Raw genomic sequence first — 22,686 nt, 5'->3', positions numbered from 1 at the left:
AGTTTGGTCTTTATTCCAAGACTAAATTCAAATAAAAGGTTGTAAGCTGGGCAAGAGGCATGATAAGATTTGTTTTTTTAAGACATCACCAGAACTTTAACTTCAGTGCAAAGAAATGTTTACAGAAGGGACAAGAGGGTACAAGCTGGGCCATGAGGAGGCCTGACAGAATGAGCGCAGTATGCATGAGGGTAGAAGTGGTAAAGATGGTAGACAATAAAATCACATGACCTTAAAAATACCATGACTGACATCATTTAACAGTTAGTCTTATGTTTCTCATATTTACTACGATTTAGAATTCTTCATGTAAATAGGAAATTAAGTATTTACAGTGAATCACTATTTTAACTTACCTTTGGTTACGCTGAGAAAAGTTGCTTCACCACTAGATGGCAGCAAAGAAAATAATTTCAATATTAAATGACTTCTGGCTAAATTTCAACCTTGGAAAATAGCAAGTTTTGTTTAAATTCTTGTTCTTTGACTAATGAAATACTTAACACTGAAGGCACCAGTGGCTCTGGTGCATTCTTTACTCTGACATATAGTCCTGCAGAGCAATGTGATATATTACATGAAATGCATGATGAAATCCCACTGAAAATAACTTGTGCTACAAAAACGTGAGGAGAAAGGGAATTTGATGACTTCCATAGTCTCACTGGTAAGACTTTATGGAATTTTCCATGTCAGATTCTAACGACTTATTCTATGAAACTCCCAAATTTGGATGGGCTTCTTTAAAGAATTCAAAGTATCATAGGCCTTCCTTTGGCATTACTAATCCCTTTAGGAATTCTGTGTCTCTCTCCCCTTTTGTTTCTCTGAAGAAAAAATACTCATGTACACATTTTTTAAAATTCAAGGGGTTCACAGAACTCTTGAAAATATGGACATCAAGTTAACCCCTATATGCAGTAATTTGAAAGCACATCATCAGCACTTAAAAAACCTACTGCTAAACAAAGCAGTAAGAAATTTTTCTGGATGCTGTTCTCCAGGGACTGGAGAAACTTCAACAAAAGTTTAGCAGGTTATCCTGTCCTTCACAATACAAAACTGTCATATTTGGGGTATTAATAACATTAATATTAAATGTCAACTGTTTTTGTTTCGTTTTGTTTTTTAGATTTTATTTATTTATTTATTTGACGGAGACAGTGAGAGAGGGAGCACAAGCTAGGGGAGTGGGACAGGGAGAAGCAGGCTTCCCGCTGAGCAGGGAGCTCGATCCCAGAACTCTGGGATCATGATCTGAGCCGAAGGCAGATGCTTAACGACTGAGCCACCCAGGCGCCTCAATGTCAACTGTCTTTTATTAATAATAGTTGATATTTATTTGGTGCTTATTGCGCATTTATTTTTTTTTAATTTTATATATTTATTTGACAGACAGATCACAAATAGGCAGAGAGGTAAGCAGAGAGAGGGGAAGGGAAGCAGGCTCCCTGGTGAGCAGAGAGCCTGATGTGGGGATTGATCCCAGGACCAGGGATCATGACCTGAGCAGAAGGCAGAGGCTTTAATCCACTGAGCCACCCAGGTGCCCCTTATTACGCATTTATTAAACACTGTTTCTAAAAGCATGAGTGTACCAGCTCAAGCTTCTTAACAATCTGAAACAGGTACTATTATCATCATTACGAGAAAAGGAAGACATAGAGAGGTTAAGTGACCCAAATCACGTCGCTGGTCTATCTCCAGAACCTATGCTTTTAATCACTTCATATAACTAGCACTCATTTACATCTGGTTGTTCTTAACTACTTGGTGTATCACAGTGTTGCCCTCAGGAATCAAATCCCACCTGAAGCTGCAAAGGCAGAGTTATGACAATAATTAAGTGCTAACCACAAAACACCTGTACCCTCTTCTCCTTCCAAGATAGTATTTGTAGGCAAAGCCAGTGATAATAGGTTGATGACAGAAAAAAGGGAAATAAAAAAGCTAAATGGTCTGGCAAGCACAACTGGAGATTTAAAAACCAACTGTGAACATGAGAAAAGACTTGGATTTATGTCGGCTTCATTACCTCCACCCCCAACCCAGGATAATGTCTAACTAATATAAACCTGGTAACAGGGCAGAGAAAGAAGACCTCACGAAAATATGTTAGGGAAAATTAAGAAGAAAGGTAAGAAATCTAATTATAGTAGTATTAGAGAAATGTAACTTCTCTGTAAGTTAGATTTCTTAAAAGATGTCTTAGGTTTCAAGCATTATCAGGAAGGATCAGGAGTGTTCTTTTAGCTAATAATCGTCTCCAAGGTCTTGGCATTTCACTTAAACCAAATTAAGTTAGTGTAGTAATTTCAAGGCCTTTCATAAAAAATACTTACACAAAGCAAGAGCTTTGGATCTGCATGAATGAGTTTTACCATGGACAAGAGAAGATACTTATAGCTTCTTGTCTCCAGGTCTGTAGGTTTCTCTTTAAATTTAAGGCTTGTTACTTTTTCTTTAAATGTAAGACTCTAAAAATAAAAACAAAAACATGTCATCACCTTGTAAAAATCAGACATCGAATTCAAGATAATAGCTATCTAACTTTGAAAAATAAATCCATTATAAAAAAGCTTTGTTTTAAAAAACATTTTATACCACCATATGTGTGGTATGAGTACAAGCATCCAAAAGTAAGTATGAAGTTAATATTATTAAGCTTAAAAAACAAATGAGAACTATTTTTGCAATATTTATATTATTCTTATTTATAATGTATCTAATAAATTTATTAAAAATACTAAACACTTTACTATCAAGTTGACTCCTAAGTAAAAGAACAATTTTCCAAAATGTGTAAAACATTAGGGATAAAATATTTAGTCTACAGCTCTCACAGATACATACACTGAACTATTCATTTAACAAACATTTGTCCCACACAAATATACAACAAATATTTCATACAATCTACATTAATTTTAGTAAGATGCATTGTTAATGCACCACAAGAAATGAAAAACCACCATCAACTCTTAAGACCCAGACAAATAAAATGTAGTCCCAATTTCAGAGAGGTTGAAAACTAAGAATAAGTGTTTCTTAGACTTGATGAAATATGCTACGTTGGCAATCTTTGTAATTTAAGTTTAATTTTAAGTTCTGCTTTTTCCTTCAATGGCATCCCACCTCTCTCAAGGTATAGAATGCATGTATTTTGCCTGAAGAACATTAGTAAAACATAGAACTCTTTGACAAAGACAAGTCATGAAAAATATGCTTCAATTACAGAGATACTATGATAGACACTGTGCTGATACCATAATTATGAAAGCTATTCTACCAAAAATCTAACAGTTACCTTCTGGACACAAAACCACCTCTTCCTATTGTTATAAATCATTTCACCCTCTCTTTTAAAAGGGCATAAAAATACCAAGTTCTGACACATAAGCCTTTATTTATTAATGTTTTTAGTTTTAGGTGTACAACATAGGGACTTTTTATATACATTCCAAAATGGTCACAGTAAATCTAGTTACAATCTGTCACCATACAAAGTGGTTACATTACTGATTATATTCCCTATGCTGTGCATTACATCCCAAAGTCTTATAACTTAATCCCCTTCACCAGTTTTGTTGACCCCCCCCCACCCCAACTACCCTCCCTTTTGGCAACCATCAGTTTGTTCTCTGTATTTTTCAGTCTGTTTCTGTTCTGTTTTTTTTTTTTTTAGATTCCACATATAAGTGAAATCATACAGTATTTGTCTTTCTCTGACTTATTTCACTTAGTGTAATACCCCCAAGGTCCATCCATATTGTTGCAAATGGCAAGATTTCATTCTTTTTTTATGGCTGAGTAATATTGCAATGTGTGTATAAACCACATCTACTTATCCATTCGTCTACTGATGGACACTTAGGTTGCCTCCATATCTTGCTATTGTAAATAATGCTTCAATGAACATGCATGTCTTTTCAAGTTAGTGCTCTTGTTTTCTTCAGATAAATACCTAGGAGTAGAGCTGTTGGATTGTACAGTACCTCTATTTTTAATTTTTTGAAAAACCTCCATATTGTTTTCCATTGTGTCTGCACCAATTTATATTCTGACCAACAATGCACAAGGGTTCCCTTTTCTCCACATTCTGCCAACACTTGTTATTTCTTGTCTTTGTTCTAATTATTCTGACTAGTGTGAGGTTAAATATCAATGCGGTTTTGAATTGTACTCCCTTGATGTTAGCGATGTTGAGCACATGCCTGCTGGGCATCTGTATGGCTTCTCTGGAGAAACTGTATATACACAGATAAAGGTTATCCAGCATCTATGCACCCATAATAAAAGTGTCTAAGTAAATGGGTCGTCTTTCAAGGTAAAAAGTGGAGATGCATATCTGTAACACACAGCCACAATTCTCAATCCGTAAGTGTAAGATGCATATGTTAGTCTGCCCAAGAACGCTGAAGGGTTTTGGTCTTCAAAGGGGAAAACAGCTATCTAACATACACATTAATGCTCAAGAATGTCACTCCAGAAAAGAAGCACAAGACTTACAAATACTGTATGCTTTTGTATTTATAATCATATTGCAAATATCTTACCAAATGTATTTAATAAACTCTAGTTTTACTGTTTGCTCCCATTAAATTCTATTCTTTTTTCATTTTAGTCATGGTAATACCTTAGATCAAAGAGATCAACTTTCATGAAACAAATTTACTAAGTTGTAACTTAGCATAACTGCTCTTCCCTGATACAGCCATTACACCAGAACAAAGATCTGAGAACAATTAACAGATGTAATAGCTATCTCAGTCAGTAATTGTTTTCCAAAGTTAATAGTTCAATTATGTCATCTCTTAATCTCAGGTATCAGCATACAAATTTTATTCCAGCACTGCTGCCTAATACAGAGTAAGGACTTGAAATGGTTGAATAAAGTTTTCAAATCAAGTATTTTTCTATTAATGACCAGTAGGGGGTTATAAAAAATCAGGAATAACAAGCTGAAGAAGAAATGTATTTCTTAACTAGAAATGTAAGAAAAGTCATCCACTCATTAACTTACTGACTGGTCTTCCATACTACAGATTAAGAACCCAAGCTGGTACATGCTCTTTGGCCAAATAAAAGAAGTGGTCATGCCCAGGAACAAATTCATTAATCAGAATATTCAGCTGCCTCTTAAGGGCCTAAACCATCTTTAACTTATGTATAAGTTAAATAATTTTAAAATAATTTAAAATAATTTTAAAATAATTTAAAATTTAAAATAATTTAAAAATAATTTAATTTATTTAAGGCTGTGACTAAATTACAAGCATATAAAATCATTTGCTGAGCCAGGATCTCCTTAAGAAGCAAAATGTGCATAAATTACCCATATTTGTGAAAATGCATATACCTATTGTTAATCGGCTACCTTAGTTTTAAAACAGTAAAGGATTAGTGCTAAAAAAAAGTATTTCAAACTTTTAAAAATACTGCAAAAGTATAAAACGGAGAAGCTATGGCTCAATGTTAATATGGAAAGACTAAAAAGTTTAAATGCCAAAGAGCTCAATCCAAGATAATAATGCAATCTTAAACTATATTAGTAGAAACATGGTATGCAGGCACAGCAGGTTGATACCATTCTTTAACTATACGACATCTGGAATGCGAAAATCAGATCTTAATATGTCATTTTAATTGAAAAAAAAAAAAAAAAGTATTAGATTGAATTCTTTCCAAAAGAGAAGCAAATCAGAGGAGGGTTTTAAAAGCAAATTAAGAAAGAAATTCATTCACTCATTCAACAAATATGTGCTAAATGCCTACTGTGTGCCAGATACTACTCTCAGGGCCAGGAACCCAGTGTCTGACAAGCCAGACAGAGCTCCTGCTTTGATCAAGCTAATGCACAAGTAAGGGAAGACAGCTGAAGAACCGGACAGACACTGAAATGAATGTGAACTATTCATTCATCATGTGACTATCTGTCACTCATTAAACATTATTTGTGCAGATCAAGCAATACACACACACATACCCCACAAGTTTTTTAAAAAAGCTCAAATAATAAAATCCCTTCCAATGCTAAATCATATAAAAATAAAAAGAAGCCTTAGGAGTACAGGATAACTTCACTGAAGTATCTGCAGGGCCATCTTAATGGAAGAATCAGAAGTGTTCTATGGAGCTTCAGAATAAGAGAGAGGGTCAATGATGAATGGGAGTGACAGGGAGAGGAGTCCAAGTTGGTTAAAGAAAAACCTTCAAGTTGCTCTTTCTAGGAAATACATCCACCTCTAAAATACAGGGTGGTTTATAAAGGCTTCTTACAGATTGAACTCCGTGACTGCTACTTCTGCAGCAAGACAAAGGCTCAGGTTTACCAGAGACATGGATCATCCGAAGCAATGCAAAGGAGGACAAACCACTGAGCACGTCCTGTAATATAGTGGCTCTCAATTGAGGGCAGTTGTTCCCAGGGGAAACTGCAAATGTCTGGAGACATTTTTGGACTAGCAGGACTGCTACTGCTGACATGTAGTGAGTAGAGGCTAGAAATGCTGCGAAGCATCCTACAACATATAAGATAGTCCCCTCCAACAGTCCCCTCCAACATTCCAAAATATCCAAATCCTGATGTCACCTTTAAACCATGTATGTTATGAATTTCTGCATTTCCAGCCGTGATGGCCACCTGTAATGAGCTCTGTACTAGAAGTTTTCAAGCAAAAGCTGTAAGACTGGCAATTCTGTGAGAGAAAGCACCTTCTCTGTTTAGTTCGTCGTGCTTCTCCAGTGTTAACACTATGCCTGGCAGCTTGTAGGAGAGCTCAGTATTTTCACATTTGTTGTCCGACTGACCATTCACTCACCAGGTTTAAGAGGGGTAAGAGTCACCTTAAGGATCATCTAAATCATAAAATTTTATTATTCTAAAAAATTATTTCATTTTAAATCTGTTACTTTTTCTGGTAAGAAGATCAGCCAGAAAGCTCTCCTTCAGCCACTATGTACAATTATATACGTATCTATATACATATATTTATATACGTATGAAACTTTGTATTTGTATGTATACACACATATATGTACATATACACATACAAAATTTCACACATATATAAATATAAACAGCTTAAGAATGATTTTGCAAATCAAATACATACTGAACTTTCAGAGAATAATAGGAAATAAAGATTAAATTCTTATCATAGGTGTCCTTGGACCAAAAGTCTAGTTATAGCTTTTATGAAATACCTTTCAGTAATACAGTATGTTGCTCTTGGAATCAGTTACTAGGTAGTGCTAAGAAGTATAATAACTTCTAAATGTTGGGAACATTTTCAGAGTACCAATCAAATTTTGTCTTCATTTAAAAGAATAATTTAGTTTCATTTTCTTTCAGTTCTCGTGCACAGAAAATTAAATTGCAGATGGCTGGTAAACTGGATATGGAAATTAAAGTGGAAGTGAGTATTAATTTTCTATCAATTTCTATTACTGGAGGCCATTAATCTTCTACCAGAGGAAGTAGAAAACTTAAAACAAAAAGTCAAATAAAGTTCTAATATCTAGAAGATATTTAGAACAAATAATTTTTAAACAATTTATTGTAATGCATTTTCCAAAACAACCTTTTAAATGTCTATTAAGTGACATTTCAGTAACCATTATCTAAAATTAGCCTCCAATTAACCTGGATTGAAATTTTCAATTTTCTAAAAAAATGAAGTACTTGGTATCACAAAAAGTCAACTAAGAATAACTTTGCATTTTATTTACTTAGCAAAATATAATTGCCATGTTCTTTGGCTCTAATTTTTTAGACTAAATAACCTCAAAATGTATGGTATAGCAAACTTCTCTATTTGAATGTCTGAGATAAATAATCCTGAGAAACAATTACTGATGACCAGATAAGAGTGAACTATAAGTGTATTAAGCCAAAATATTTTATTGAGTAAAGGAACTTGGGCAAAGAGAAGCATGCCAGGGAGGAAGCTGTTTAAATTACAAGTGTAAAGTGGCTAATTTACTAGATAAAACCAATAGGTAAAAACATGCTACATTTTCAACTGAAATGACATGACGTGACTTTAACAGTAACTATACACAGAAAAGTCAAAGAAACCAAGAACTTTTCTGAGGTAGTTACAATGGGTCATACTTACGGCCACAGAAGCCCACTGCCATGCAAAACAGTGACTGGTTGGTATCTGATCATGTGAGCGACAGCAGCCAATAAGAATAGAAAATAAGAAGCAGAAGACAAAGCACCACCAGTCAATGTCAAGAGCTGCCATGTGTAACACTCCTGCTATACATAGTACCAAGGAATGACTTCTACGATCTGTAACTGTCTGTTTCAATTGGTTCCATATGAGTTTTAAAATTCCATTTAAGAATATTTATCTGTTAGATACCTAATTTTAAAACACTCCTTTTACTAAGCTAAACACAAACTTCACTATCAAAGTGCCTATCGTTTTTAAGCACACAAAGCATATTTGCTGAAACATGAAATACTTTTATTTTAAATAAAAATGTTTAATTTTATTTCTAGTTTCCTATACGCAATGTTCAGCATCCAATGGGCAAAAACCGTGCATTAGTAGAAACCGTCACTCTAACCTAGGAGTCAGGCTTCCCTTACTCATCCCCAAAGATGAGGAACGAAACCAAAATATTGACTCATTAGGAAAAGTTATAGGAGAAAGAAGGTGAAAGAGACAAGACAAGGAAGGAAGGCAAGAAGGAAGGAAGAAAGAAGAGAAACTGACATTTTTAACAGCATCTTGTGAGAAAATTTCTCTAAGAAAAGTTCAACCCACTGCAATAGTGAAAAACAAACACCATTCACTAGCATTGCAACAATACTGCAGTATACAACATGCCACACTTGTAGAAAAGAAGGGACTCATTTGATTTTCAATAATAAAAAAAAAAATAAATAAATAAAAAAGGCAGGAATAGGACAGAAACACTGAAAATGCAATAGGAAGAAGGTGGGACTCAAATTCATGATCAATCTTACCGGTGCCATTCGTATCGCTGGGTGTGCTCCACAGCCCTGCACTGCTTTATGAAGTGTTTCACCAAACATGTTTCGAAGCTCAACTGAGTGACAGTACACGGCATCAATCTTAGGCCACCAATCCAGTGCAGACTGGAGAAAAACAGAGACCATAAGAGAGGAAAAGTACAAATGTGCATGAGTTGTACACTCTGGTTAACACTGCAGCCTTATATTTTATCCTTCTGTGAAAATCTTTCTGAGACCATGCAAACACACACCAGGATTTCCAAAGTCTTCAAATAATATCTTTAATCCAAACACTAACCCATACATTTATTTTAAAATATAACGAACATGAGACAAACTGCCACTTCATGTACATGAGCGTATGACACTGTCTTTTCTACCTGACAAGCTAATGAATCTGAAAAACAGTCTTTAGAGAGCTAATTCTGTAGCCAATCATTTTTTTTAAGTTTAACATTTTATACATTTCAGAAACATATGCATATAGAGATAGTATATATTTTCCCATGTAAGAATGCTACTAATCAAAGTTCTAAAAAAGATTAGTGGTTCAACACAATGTTGAAGGAACATGTGGCAAACCATCACTTATATGCCTACAAACAACAATGATAAATAAGTACAACACAAAATTAGTAAATGAGAAAAAGCTATTAGTAAACCTATAATCTTAAACTGATATGCAATGATGGTACAATACACGAAAAGACTAATGATCACCACAAAGACAAACTGATCAGAGTGAAACAGATTTAAAGGTAATAATATTATGTAAATATTTATCTATTTCAGTTTCACCTGTTTAGCTTTGATTCTAGTTTCTAGTGCCTTTTTTATTTGATTAGTGCCTAATTTAACTTTAAAATTAGTTACTATGTTATGAAAATCACTAAAGCTATAAAGTCTATCTATCAGTTAATACAAAAATGGATGAATTTTCACTCCATATGGAGATTATACAAGGCATGGGACAACTTCAGACATAGGCTTCCAGCTTACTATACTGCCGCTCCATAGGAAGCACCTGAAAGAATGAACTAACACAGGAAGAGGACGTAGGGGGTCACACCCTATTCCAGGATTCCTTCTCATTCAAAATTCTCCACTTCTAATTTCTTCACCCATAATTCTCAGACTATTCTAGGTAGCGTCGAGTTATACTACCTTAACCTAAAATTAGAATACAAACTCTAATTACTGGATAGTAAAGTATACAATCAACTTATAATACACAATTTGAATACTGAACTCTATAGGAAGGGACCCCAAAGCTGTGAAGGAAGAAATCAATTCTCTTTGGGTAGTATGGCTGTTTCTCCTATTCCCCCAACTCTTGCTTTATTTAAGCTAATTCCTAACAAATATCAAATTTTAGTTTAATTATGTAATGAACTCTTTAAACTCTGGTCAATTTAGTCATTTGACTTGCCCAAGCGATCAACACAGCTTGATTTCCATATATTTACTAATTTATACAGCTTGTGTTAATGAGCTTAAAGCAAAAAAGGCTGAATGATCACAAAATACACTGAGATAAGGGATGTATTCATTCTCCTAACCCCATAATATCTTGTCAGAAACTAATAACTAAAGAAAGATACATCCCATATAACATCCTATCCAAACTATTATGCTGTATCTATAGTTATTAAGATCATCACAGTACCAGATGCATCCTATAAAAGAAAAAGATTTTAACTTAAGATTTAGTGATTTTCGTTAACTGCCATTTTTCATAATATAAAAATTTATTCATTTTAATGTAAAAGTTAAAGATAACACTTTCAAATAAAATATGCACTAAAAACTAGGCATCATGTAGTTGGCAAAAATTATAGTGTTTTGAGCAGTTACTAAATGTGTCTCTTCTGAAACTAGTCAACTAAAGTAGACATTCCTTTTTTTCTCCTTAAAACACTAAGTTTATTGCCACACAAATGGCAATACTTTTATGAGTACATAGTATGAGCAAACTATGGCAATTCTTCAAGAGATTACTTAAATTTTCAAGTGCCTTGGAGAGAACTTATCCAACCTCTCAGAAGAAGAGATCATGTCATTTTCAGTATGTAAGCTATCTGTAAGGAAACTACAACTGCCATAAGAAAAAACCCAGAATACTAAAGACTGTACAGCCACAGCATGTTCCGCTGATTGCTAAGGTATCTAGGTCACACATGTGTTATTACTATTTCTTTAATTTCCCAACTATAACAACACACCTAATTTAACCTAAAGGAAGCTAACAAAGATTAAGCACATAACATAGATCTTATAATTCACCTCTTATTAGCATGCCATAATTTAAAAAGTGACAGCACTATGAATACCATTTTCAAAGCTGACAAAACTTTACAGTATAATAAAATTCAAATAGTGAACAGATTTTCAGATTTCTTAGGAAGGAAGAGAATATTTTAGATCTAAACACTGTACTTAGGAACTGAGTATGAATATGTTTCTCAGAAAGAAACAAAACAAAACTGCAAATCACTATCAAGTCTACATAACCCCTCAAAAACATATCACTAAAACTTTTGACGTTGTGGGGCACCTGGGTGGCTCAGTTGGTTAAGCAACTGCCTTCGGCTCAGGTCATGATCCCGGAGTCTTAGGATCGAGTCCCACATCGGGCTCCCAGCTCCATGGGGAGTCTGCTTCTCCCTCTGACCTCCCCTCTCATGCTCTCTCTCTGTCTCTCGAATAAATAAATTAAAAAAAAAAACAACAACAAAACTTTTGACATTGTGACAGTAAAAAACAAAATCTGTGAATCTGGCTAAAGAACCATGGAAGAAAAGAACGTATGAGGTGTATTGAACCAAGAATCAGTGAAAAGGAAATCTTACACTATGAATAAATTTAAGTTTAGGAGTCCAAGTATCTAAGAAAACACTTCATGGAATTTCAAGACAAAGTATTTCCATAAGGGTCTTCGGAGAGACTCTGCAATGGTCAATTCCATCAATCTGCTAGTTACTTTACGAATAGTCCTTTTCAGTCAGAAAGTACTTCAGATTCAGTATCCATTAGCCTTAAACCATAGGAAAGAAAAAACCCAGCCCTAACAAGAACGAATTTATCAAACATTCTATGATATGATGAAGTATTATCCTCTAAAGTATACCTTTAAAAGATACTTTACAGACTCAAATTTATGCTTCTTGTCAAGCTATGCATTAAAGGTTACTGATGCTGAGTATTAAGCTTTGAAATACTTAGCCAATACAGGTTTTTCTTTATGAAAACAGACTGCATATTGACGTGACCTCTGGTACAGACACACTCCACCTTCACACATGCAGTACTCATCGGAGTACAGAAGGATACACAGCCACTTCACCATGTACACGGAGGCATGCACGAAGTACCACTCCAGGCATGCTTTAAACCCACAGAGAAGCAGCTCAGCCACTTACAGCAGTGCCAAGTCCATGCTTGAAAGTGCTCTATATATTCAATTGTAGACAAAAATATTTCACAATTAAAGTAACTAGCCACAAAGTATCAAAAAAGTATATACTTGGGTTTATTAAATACAAGTTGTCAGTATTTATGTAAAACCATCCACTCTAGTAAATGGAATGCTTTTAGTATTATAAGTCAAAGAAAAAGTTAATAATATTTCAATTCTGAACTACACATAAACCTTGGGGGGAATCATCTTTTTTTTTTTTTTCTTTCTTAAAATGGCCTTGAAAGTAAAACATTGAGGATACAAGGTCTTGGCTCCTACCCTGGCAAAAGTAAAGTAAAAATTTTTTAAGTTTTTAATACAAACTTATACCTTATCTGCAATCAGATTCATAAAGCTTTCCCTTTTGGGATAGCTATAATTTAACCTAGAATTTAACCCACAGATACTCAACTGAGCAACATATCATTCCCTCAAGGCATTTTAGTTGTTCAGAATGTCTGGGGATGGGAGGAGGGAAATGGCCCAAATGGCATTTAATGAAATGAGGATCAGGGATACCAGGCATCTTGTGATGTACAAGGTAGTGCCACACAACAAAGAACTGCCCTGCCCAAAATGCCACTAGCACCCCACTGAGAAAAACTCAATGGGTCACTGAATAGATTTAGAGTTCTTTTTCCCTAACAGAAATGGATAAAAGAACAGAAAACAGGGGCGCCTGGGTGACTCAGTCGGTTAAGCATCCAACTCTTGATTTTGGCTCAGGTCATGATCTCAGGGTCATGAGACGGGAGCGCCGAGTTAGGCTCTAAACTGGGCCTGGAGCCTGCTTAAGATTTGCTCTTTCCCTCTGCCTCTGCCCCTCCCTCTCTAAAAAGAAAAGAGCAGAGGAGAGAAGAAAAGAGGCAGAATTTGGTTCAATTCAACACATTCAAGGCAAATGAATGTAAGGAGGAACTTTTAACTCATCAGAGATACACTCTTAAAAATGGAATTTGATTTTCAAGAAGGCAAATATACCTAAGTAATCAATGATTAAAGCCCTTTCTAAGGCAACCCTCTCAGGTCCCATCCCTCTTTGGGAGCTTTGTACTTACTATCAGCCAATAAACTTTGCTTTACTATCACTCAATAAACCTTGCTTTGCTGCCCACCAATCAATCAATCAAGCCCCCTTTTTAAGGGAGAATAAGAAAAAGTTGACAATTTACATGTAAATGGATAAAAGTAGAGCTTGAGAACCTTCAAAATACTACTGTTCTTGACCAGAAGAACAGAATTTGGCAGAATTTTTAAGATTAGGAGTCTAAATATTGAAGAAAAATTTAATGTGATTTCAAGACAAAGTATTTCCAAAACTGTCTTCAGTGAGACTCTGTAATGGTCAAATAGTTAAAACTTCATGGTCCAAATCTGATAAGGTTTCATTATCATTCTACTTAATGTATTCACATCAGAGCCGAAGGTTTCAAAAGTACCTTATTTTGTCTGATATGCTTCTGTATCAGGTCAATACCTCTATTTAAGCGTGCTAATATCTAATATTTCATTTGTTTAAGGAAGACTAAAAAGTATAATCAACTATGATCTCACCATTTTTAAAATATATCATACTGGCCTACACAATAAATAGTTAACTACTTTTAACTTAAATGGCAAGGTGACAAGTCAGAATATATCAAATGCTGGGAAAAAGCTAGGAGTACTAAAATAATATTTAAAGAATCTGGGATGAAAATGTTCAATTATATTCTCAGTGGCACTGTTCTCAAGTGCTTTTGATGCAAATAAAATATTTTAGGTTTAATCCTTCCAAAGGATCCTATTAACTCCACTTTTCTCAATAAAGCCCCTCAGGTCAAACTGAATATGAAAAATACAATTGTTTATCAGTTACTAGATATAATCACCTGTGAGAAATCTCCCTACATCATACATCTAAGTTCAAAACCTTTTATAAACCAAAAATGTCTTTCTTTAAAAGAAATTAAAAAAGTAAAGAAAGGAAGAAAAAAAATTTTAAGTAATTTAGCAATACCTTTTGGACTTACATTGGTGATGATTCGATGGAGTGAATTTACCAGCACATAGTGAAATGTAGAAGGGGAATTCTGAGCCAGGCAAATCTACAGGGGCAAAGGAAAAAATTGTATACTATTTCTGTGAGAAAAATATTCAACACAAATGAGGATAAAAAGAAACAGGAAAAAAAAGAGTTTTTAAAAAACAGAATAAATTCTTAAGGTCTTAAAATTAACATTAATATATAATATTGAGAAATACCAATTCATCTTTCTAGTCTTTTCACATTTATAAAGAAAGGATCAACAGCATCAGTAAACTTAACTGGATAAAAACCAATGCTCTCACCTTAAAGTGTTGGTTGTTGTGAGGGCTTATACGAAAGCAAGAAACAAGGCAGTCAATCATTAGATCCACATCTGCAGGCTGACTGCCTCTTGAGAATGGTTTACTTGGATTAAAAAGCAGGTTCTATGAAAATCCCGAAAAAAAAGCCTTTAAACAATCATGCAGTATTTTTTTTTTTACTAGTATTTAATATCAACAGGGCATCCACATACATGGAAATAACATTCAGTTGCCAGAAGCACAAAGCACTAACGCTGTGGTTCATCAGTGTGATAAAATTCTTACTATACCAGACAGGGTTCCTTTCAGGCCCCAAATTCTACATTATTTTAAAACCAGGTCTGAATATTTATGAAAACCTTTAAGAAAACCGGTTAATTCTGTGTTTTCATCATATTCTAAGCCAATTTAGTCTGAGTTAACACAGAAACAACAAAAGCAGGTCTTATGAACTTACATTCCAAGATGATTCAGAACTTCAGCATTAGCAATGATCTTTGACAATGATTAGCATAAAAATGCTTTACTACAAGTTTATTTTTCCTTTAGTTTTCTTAAAGTTTGTAGTAAAGAAATAACAAGCATATTACCTTAAGATCAACCACCATGGACTGAACTAGTAGGAAAATGACAGAGTTATCTTCCCAGTTGATGTAAGTACTTGCTTTACACAGTTTCACACAGGCAATTGCGGCACTCTCCGTCAGCTGCCTGCTTCCGCCATGCCCAGCAAGTGCTTTTCGTAGACTGTCCAGAAATAACTTCTATAGAATTCAAATATAAAAAGAAGTTTCTAGTTAATTAACACGTAGTTTCTAAATATCAGACTTGTCTAATAAAATAGTAAATTATCAGCTTGTAAAAATTATATTCTAAAACTACATCATTGTGATTTTTACTTTTACAATTTAAGCGGTTGTCATCATTTACATGTTTCTCAAAAAAAAAAAAAAAGATTCCGTTCTTCACTTTCTTTGCTGAATTATTAAAGGAACTTAGGACACAGTCCTTCCCAAACAAGGTAGTTGACTTCTCAACCCTGAATTCACTGATAATATTCTCTTTCTAAATATTTCTAAATATTATACTATGGTGGTTGTGGTCTATGTCAAACCACTGATCCTTTTCTAAAGCTCCAGGCTATATTCAACCTTTATCCTTCCAACAAAGGATATACCCAAGGCTGTTCTATCGCTCTAAATAAATTCTGTTCCTCAAAAAAAGTTATCCAATCTTGCGATCTCAAGCCCTCTTTGCAGCTCACTAACAAATTTCTCCCTCTGCTTTTCTCCTAAATGAAAATCTCACATCTCAACTTGTCTGTATTCTTAAATATAATGTGTCAAAAGCCAAACTGATCAAACAACAGCAGAATATATATTCTTCTCCGGTACACATGAACAATATCTAGGACAGACCATATGTTAGGCTACAAAACAGGTCTTAATAAACTTAAAGAGACTGAAATCATATGAAGTATTTTCCTGGGGCACCCGGGTGGCTCAGTTGGTTAAGCATCTGCTTTCAGCTCGGGTCATGATCCCAGGGTCTTGGGACTTAGCCCCACATCTGCCTCCCTGCTCAGTAGGGAGCCTGCTTCTCCCTGTCCCTCTGTAGCTCCCTGTGGTTGTGCGCGTGTGCTCTCTGGCAAATAAATAAAATCTTTTAAAAAAAAGAAATATTTTTCCTGATCACAATGAAACTATAAATCGACAGAAGGAAAACTGGAAAAGTTCACAGGTACTTGAAAATTAAACACCACTGTCAAAGAAAAGAAATCACAAAGAAAGTTAGAAAATATCTTGAAATAAATCAAAGTGAAACACAACATCAAAAATGGGATGCACCGGAAATAGTGCTAAGAGGAAAATTTATAGCTGGAAACACTCACGTTAAAAAGAAAGCTCTCAATTCAATAACCTAACTGTATACCTTAAGGAACTAGAAAAAGGAGAGCAAACTAAATCCAAAGCTAGCAGAAGAATAAAGATTAGATCAAAGACAGAGGACAGCAAAACGATAGGAAAAAATCAAAATCCAAAGCTGGTTCTTTGAATGGGTCAAGAAACTTGGGAGACATTTAGCTAGATTTAAAAAAAAAAAAAAAAACAACAACAACAACAAAAAAAAAACAGAAGATCCACATTACCAAAAATCAGAGCTGAAAGTGAGAATACTATTTTTTAAAAAATAAAAGATTATAAAATACTATGAAAAATTATATGCCCACAATTGGGTACAGACAAAATGGGCAAATTCCTAGAAACATACAATCTACCAAAACTCACTCATTAATAGAAAATCTGAATTGACTTAGAACTAGTACAGAGATTAAATCAGTCATCAAAAACCTCCCAACAAAGGAAAGCCCAGGATAGGTGGTTTCACTGGTGAATTCTTTCACACATTTAAAGAATTATTAATACCAATCCTTCTCAAACACTTCCAAAAATGTAAAGGAGAGGGAACAACTCCTAACGCCTCTCATGAGGTCAGCCTTACCTTACTAAAGCCAAACAAAAACAGGACAACGGAACTGCAGACCAATATCCCTAAAAATATTGATCAAAAAACCCTCAAGAAGTACTAGCAAACCAAATTCAGCAGTATATAAAAAGGTAACACACCATGACCAAATAAGCTTTATTTGTAGAGTGCAAAAAAGTCTCAACAACAATAATCAATCAGTGTAATACACCACATTAGTAGAATGAAGGTAAAAAACTCACATGATCCTTACAACTGATGCAGAAAAAACACCTGACAAAATTCAACACCCTCTCATGGTAACAGCACTGGATAAGCTAGGAATAGAAGAAAATTTCCTCAACATTATAACAGCCATATATAAAAAACCATGACTAACATCACACTCACAACAGTGGAAGACTGAAAGCTTTTCTCCTAGTAGGAAAAAGGTAAGGATGCCTACTTTTGCCACTTCTTTTCAACATTATTAGGGGGAGCTCTAGGCAGATCATTTAGGAAAAGAAAAATTAAAAAAATTAAAAGTCATTCAAATTAGAAGTAAAATGGCCTCTGTTCTCAGATGATACAATCTTATTTGTACACCTTAAACACACACACACACACACACACACACACACACACACACCTGTTTGAGCTAGTAAATTCAGCAAAGTTCTAGGATACAAAATCAACATATAAATACCAGTTGCGTTTCTAGACACTAACAATGAACCATCTAAAAAGGAAAGTAGGGAAATAATGCCACTGATAATAGCATTAAAAAGAATATAATACTTGGGAATTAACCAAGGTGGTGAAAGCATATACAATGAAAACTTTAAAAGAAATTAAAGACATAAACAAATGGAAACACATCCCATGTTCACTGACTACAAGATTTAACATTGTTAAAATGTCCATAGTACTTAAAACAATCTACAGATTCAATGCAACCCCTACCAAAACCCCAACAGCATTTTTTGTAGAAATAGAAAAACCTGTCCAGAAATTCATATGGTATGTCAAGTAACAAGAAACAGCCAAACGAACTTCAGAAAGAACAAAGTCAGAAAACTCATACTTCCTAATTTCAAAACTTACTATAAAGCCACAGTAATCAAAACACTGTGCTACTTGTATCAGAACAGACAATATATCAAAGAAATAGAATATGAAGTCTAGAAAGAAATCCTGACATATAGGGTCAAATTATTTTCAACAAGAGTGCTAACACCATTCAATGGGGAAAGGACAGTTTTTTGAACAAAAGGTGCTGGCAAAACTGGATATCCACATGCAAAAGAATGAAGCCACACCCTTCCCTTACCTTACATATAAAAATTAATTCAAAACAGGTCAAAGATCTAAACAGCTAAAACTATAAAACTCCTAGAAGAGAACATAAAAGAAAATCTGTACAACATTGGATTTGGCAATGATTTTTTTTTGGATATAATACCAAAAAAGCACTAGCAACAACACAACAAAAAATGGATAAACTGGCCTTCGTCAAAATGAAAAAAAAGCCTTTATGCAGCAAATGACACTATTAAGAAAGTAAAATGACAGTCCACAGAATGGGGGAGAACATTTGCAAATCATGTACCTGGTAAGGGATTACCATCCGTGACATGTAAAGAACTCCTACAACTCAACAACAACAAAAATAGCCCAATTAAAAAATGGGCAAAGAACTTTAATAGACACTTTTCCAAAGAAGATACACAAATGGCCAATAAGCTTGTGAAAAGATGATCAACACTGCTAGTCATGAGAAAGATGCAAATCAGGGCATCTGGATGGCTCAGTCAGAAGAGCATGCAACTCTTAATCTCAGTGTCCTGAGTTCAAGCTCCATGTTGAGTGTAGGGATTACTTAAATATGTAAATTAAAGGAAAAAAAAAACCTTAAAAAAAAAAAAAAGACTGAAACCAAAATAAAATACCACTGAACATAAGAAATTTCTAGGAGAATAGTGTGGAGATAATAGGAGATAAGCAAAACATGGCATATACATACAATGGAATATTTATTCAGCCAGAATCCATTTTGTTTCATGATCGGAATTTCATTTCTTATTGTGGCTGAATAAATATCATGCAACAAAATGGATCAATCTTGAAAACATTATGTTAAATGTCACAAGTCAGACATATAAGGATAAATATTGTATGATTCCACCGATATGAGGTACCCAGAATAGGTAACTGAGAGAGACCAAGAATAGAACAGAAGCTACCAGGGGCTAGGAACAGGGTTAATGAAGAGTTATGTTTAAGATACAGAATTTAAGAGAATTTTTAAAAGTTCACTAACAGATAATGGTGATGGTTGCAAAATACTGTGAATGTACTTGATGCCACTGAAATGCACACTTTAAAAAGTTAAAAAAAAAAAACCTTAAAACAAATTTTACCACAATATAAATAAGTATATAAATTTTTAAAAGCTAATCTCAAATTTATTTTGACCAAGCTCCTACTTTGGAATTTCCTTTTATCAGCCAAAAACACTGCTTTGCATATCTCACCTTTAACCCTAAATTTTGGACTTTTCTTCATTGCCTAAAAAATAAAGTTTCAACCCCAATTGGCTCGCAATTTTTTCCAGATTGCTCACATATGCCTCTTCATCTTCATTTCTTAACATCACCTGCATGAATCTTCTGCCCTCTAACTAACTTTTCTGAACATCCATTTTCTTGATCTCCCTGGCTTAAACAATTCTGTCTCTCTAAGTTCTATTCTTACTTCAAGTTCAGCTAAGGTTCCACATCTCTTCTTGCAGCACATATAGCCTGCACTATTCTCCTAGTGGACCGGTACTCCTGATATACAGCTTTGCATCCATGAAGAAATAACTGGGAATTCTAGGGAGACAGCAGTCTAAGCCATCCCTGACTCCTCCTCTCTCTCCTAACTCCTTCATTTCTTGGTTCCTGGGGGACATAGATGTATTTCTCAGGTTCTCTTACAGTTAGATGTGGTCATGTGACTGAGTTCTACCCAGTGGAATGTGAATGAAAGTGTGCCACTTCCAGGCCTGGCCCATAAAAATCCTCAGCATGATTTCCCATGTTTTCCCTTCTGGCCAGCAGAATAGAATCAACTTCCATGGAAGCTATGTTTTAAAAATGGCAGAGTCTTTGGGATACCTGGGTGGCTCAGTCGGTTAAGTGTCTGCCTTCGACTCAGGTCATAATACCGGGGACCTAGGATCAAGTCCCCATCAGGCTCCTTGCTTGGCGGGGAGTCTGCTTCTCCCTCTGCCTGCCACTCCCCCTGCTTGTGTGCACACACTCTCTCACAAGTAAATAAGTAAAATCTTTAAAAATAAAAAAAATAAAAATAAAAATGGCAGAGTCTTTGCTGTCCAAGGTCCTAAGAAATCACAAAGAGGAGGGCTATCCTGTAGAGCTATTCAGATCAGCAGCTCATTATTGTTTCATAAGTATAATAAAGATCGATTGTGTTGGATCATTATACTACCTTCCCTAATAAAATAAAAACACAATAATAACAAAAACTATAAAGTGAAAAAGAGAAACACTTTCATATATAGTTCGCAGGGTACAATGTGTAAATGAGAGCCCAATCTGATGGTTTACGGTTCTATTTGTTGTTTTTCTTTGCTTGCTTTATAATAAAGAGCTAAGTCTGATCACCCATGCCTTAGGAGGAGGTCTGCCACACTGCCAGAGTCTATTGGCTATTTAAGGGTTCAGGGAGCTCAGACAGCTAAACCAGCATATTCATGCAGGGCTCTCAAGCCCCTATAAGCATTCTCAAGAGCTACAGAGTAGTTCTAAGTGCAGTTTTAAACATTTACATTAAATTCTGTACCCTAAAGAAATGATACACATTCTTCTCCAATGAGAAAAAAACACTTTTTTAAGCAAATATGTACCACCATTTTGTTAACCACAATTAAATCTTTAAAAATGACCAAAAAATGTAACAATTTGGAAACTATAAAGCATTCTTCTAAATCAAATATGGTATCATCAAGTAAGAGACTAATAGACAAAAAGTGCCTGAAGTTAATAAAGAGACTGGCCGAAAAAAAAAGAAAAAAAGGAAAGTAACTAAAGGAAATGAACAGACATGCAAAAGAAAACATGCAAATGACCACAAAACAGAAATGATCCTGAACCTCACTAATCACAAGCAGTAAAATGAGTTACTCTTTTTCATCTCATTGAAGACTGAAAAGCATGCAGTCCTGATGAGGCTGAAGAAAAATAGGCATTCTGATTCATATTAGTGACATGTGACGAATACTGGAGAATGTAAATCTAAGAATAACTATTAAAAATTTTAAAAATACATGGGTGTCTGGGTGGCTCATTCAGTTGGGTATCCAACTCTTGGTTTCAGCTTAGGTCATCATCTCAGGATCATGAGATCAAGCTCAGCACCAGGCTCTGCACTCAGTGGGGAATCTGCTGGGGATTCTGTCTCTGCCCCTGCTCCTGTTCACACACGTGTGTTCACACTCTTCTCTCTTTCCCTCTCTCTCTAAAATAAATAAATAAAATCATTAAAAAAAAATTTTTTTAATACAGGGGTGCCTGGGTAGCTCAGATGGTTAACATCTGCCTTTGGCTCAGGTCATGATCCTGGGATCCTGGGATCCTGGGATCAAGCCCCATATGGGCTCCTGGCTCCGTGAGGGGCCTGCTTCTCCCTCCTCCTCTCCCTCTGCTCATTCTCTCTCTCTCTCTCTGTATCTCTCTCAAATGAATAAATAAAATCTTTTTAAAATTTTTCTTTTTAAAAATACAAATGCCCCTGACACAGAATCCTAGTTTTGGAATTCTAGTCTATAGAATTAAAAGCATCAATTAACAAAAATATATGAACAAAGATATTTACTTAAGGATTAAATGTAATATCAAAAAACTGTAAAAAAAATTTAAGTATTCATCCATTCACAGTGAAATGGTTGAGTAAATGAGGCTCATTAGTGTAACAAAATATTACCTAACACAGGAATGTGTTAGATCTCTATCTACTATTCTGAGGAAAGCTAAGATACACTCTTATGTAAATAAAGCAAGATGCAGAGTAATGTGTATACAATGACTTCATTTCGGGGTGCCTGGCTGGCTCAGTCAATGGAGCATATGGCTCTTGGTCTCAGGGTCATGAGTTCAAGCCCCAGACTGGGTGTAAAGAGTACTTAAAAATATATATATGACCTCATTCTAAAATATAACCATCTCCACCCTATGTATGTATATATATTTTCATTTGAATGTTTGTATAAGCAAGTAAATACGAAAGGAAGGATACATACCAAACAACCATTAATACTGGTTGGCTCACAAGTAATGTGACTAGGAAAAAGTGAGAATACAAAAGAAAACAAATACTTCTTTTAATCCAGAAAAATTTATAAATCTAAATTTTTTAACCTGGAAAAGTACTAAAAAAT

The 22,686-nt window shown here is 34.8% G+C and overlaps 1 protein-coding gene across 2 annotated transcripts in view; it reads right to left on the bottom strand.

The window, feature by feature from the left end:
* LOC111151595 (neurofibromin 1) overlaps window positions 1-22,686 on the bottom strand; it is a 270,567-nt gene that overhangs the window by 160,349 nt on the left and 87,532 nt on the right. For both annotated transcript variants that reach the window (XM_022509675.1, XM_022509676.1), the window contains exons 9-13: window positions 15,371-15,544; window positions 14,781-14,903; window positions 14,462-14,536; window positions 8,984-9,115; window positions 2,343-2,477 (exon numbers count right to left, since the gene is read on the bottom strand). In XM_022509675.1, coding sequence (XP_022365383.1) covers window positions 2,343-2,477; window positions 8,984-9,115; window positions 14,462-14,536; window positions 14,781-14,903; window positions 15,371-15,544 — 639 coding nt within the window. The remainder of the gene's footprint in view (window positions 1-2,342; window positions 2,478-8,983; window positions 9,116-14,461; window positions 14,537-14,780; window positions 14,904-15,370; window positions 15,545-22,686) is intronic.

This window comes from Enhydra lutris, unplaced genomic scaffold, assembly GCF_002288905.1.
Source record: "Enhydra lutris kenyoni isolate GAN:26980312 unplaced genomic scaffold, ASM228890v2 scaffoldscaffold26, whole genome shotgun sequence".
In the NCBI taxonomy this organism is placed as follows: Eukaryota; Metazoa; Chordata; class Mammalia; order Carnivora; family Mustelidae; genus Enhydra; species Enhydra lutris.
The sequence above is the reverse complement of the archived record's forward strand: the minus strand, read 5'-3'. Positions and strand labels throughout refer to the sequence as shown.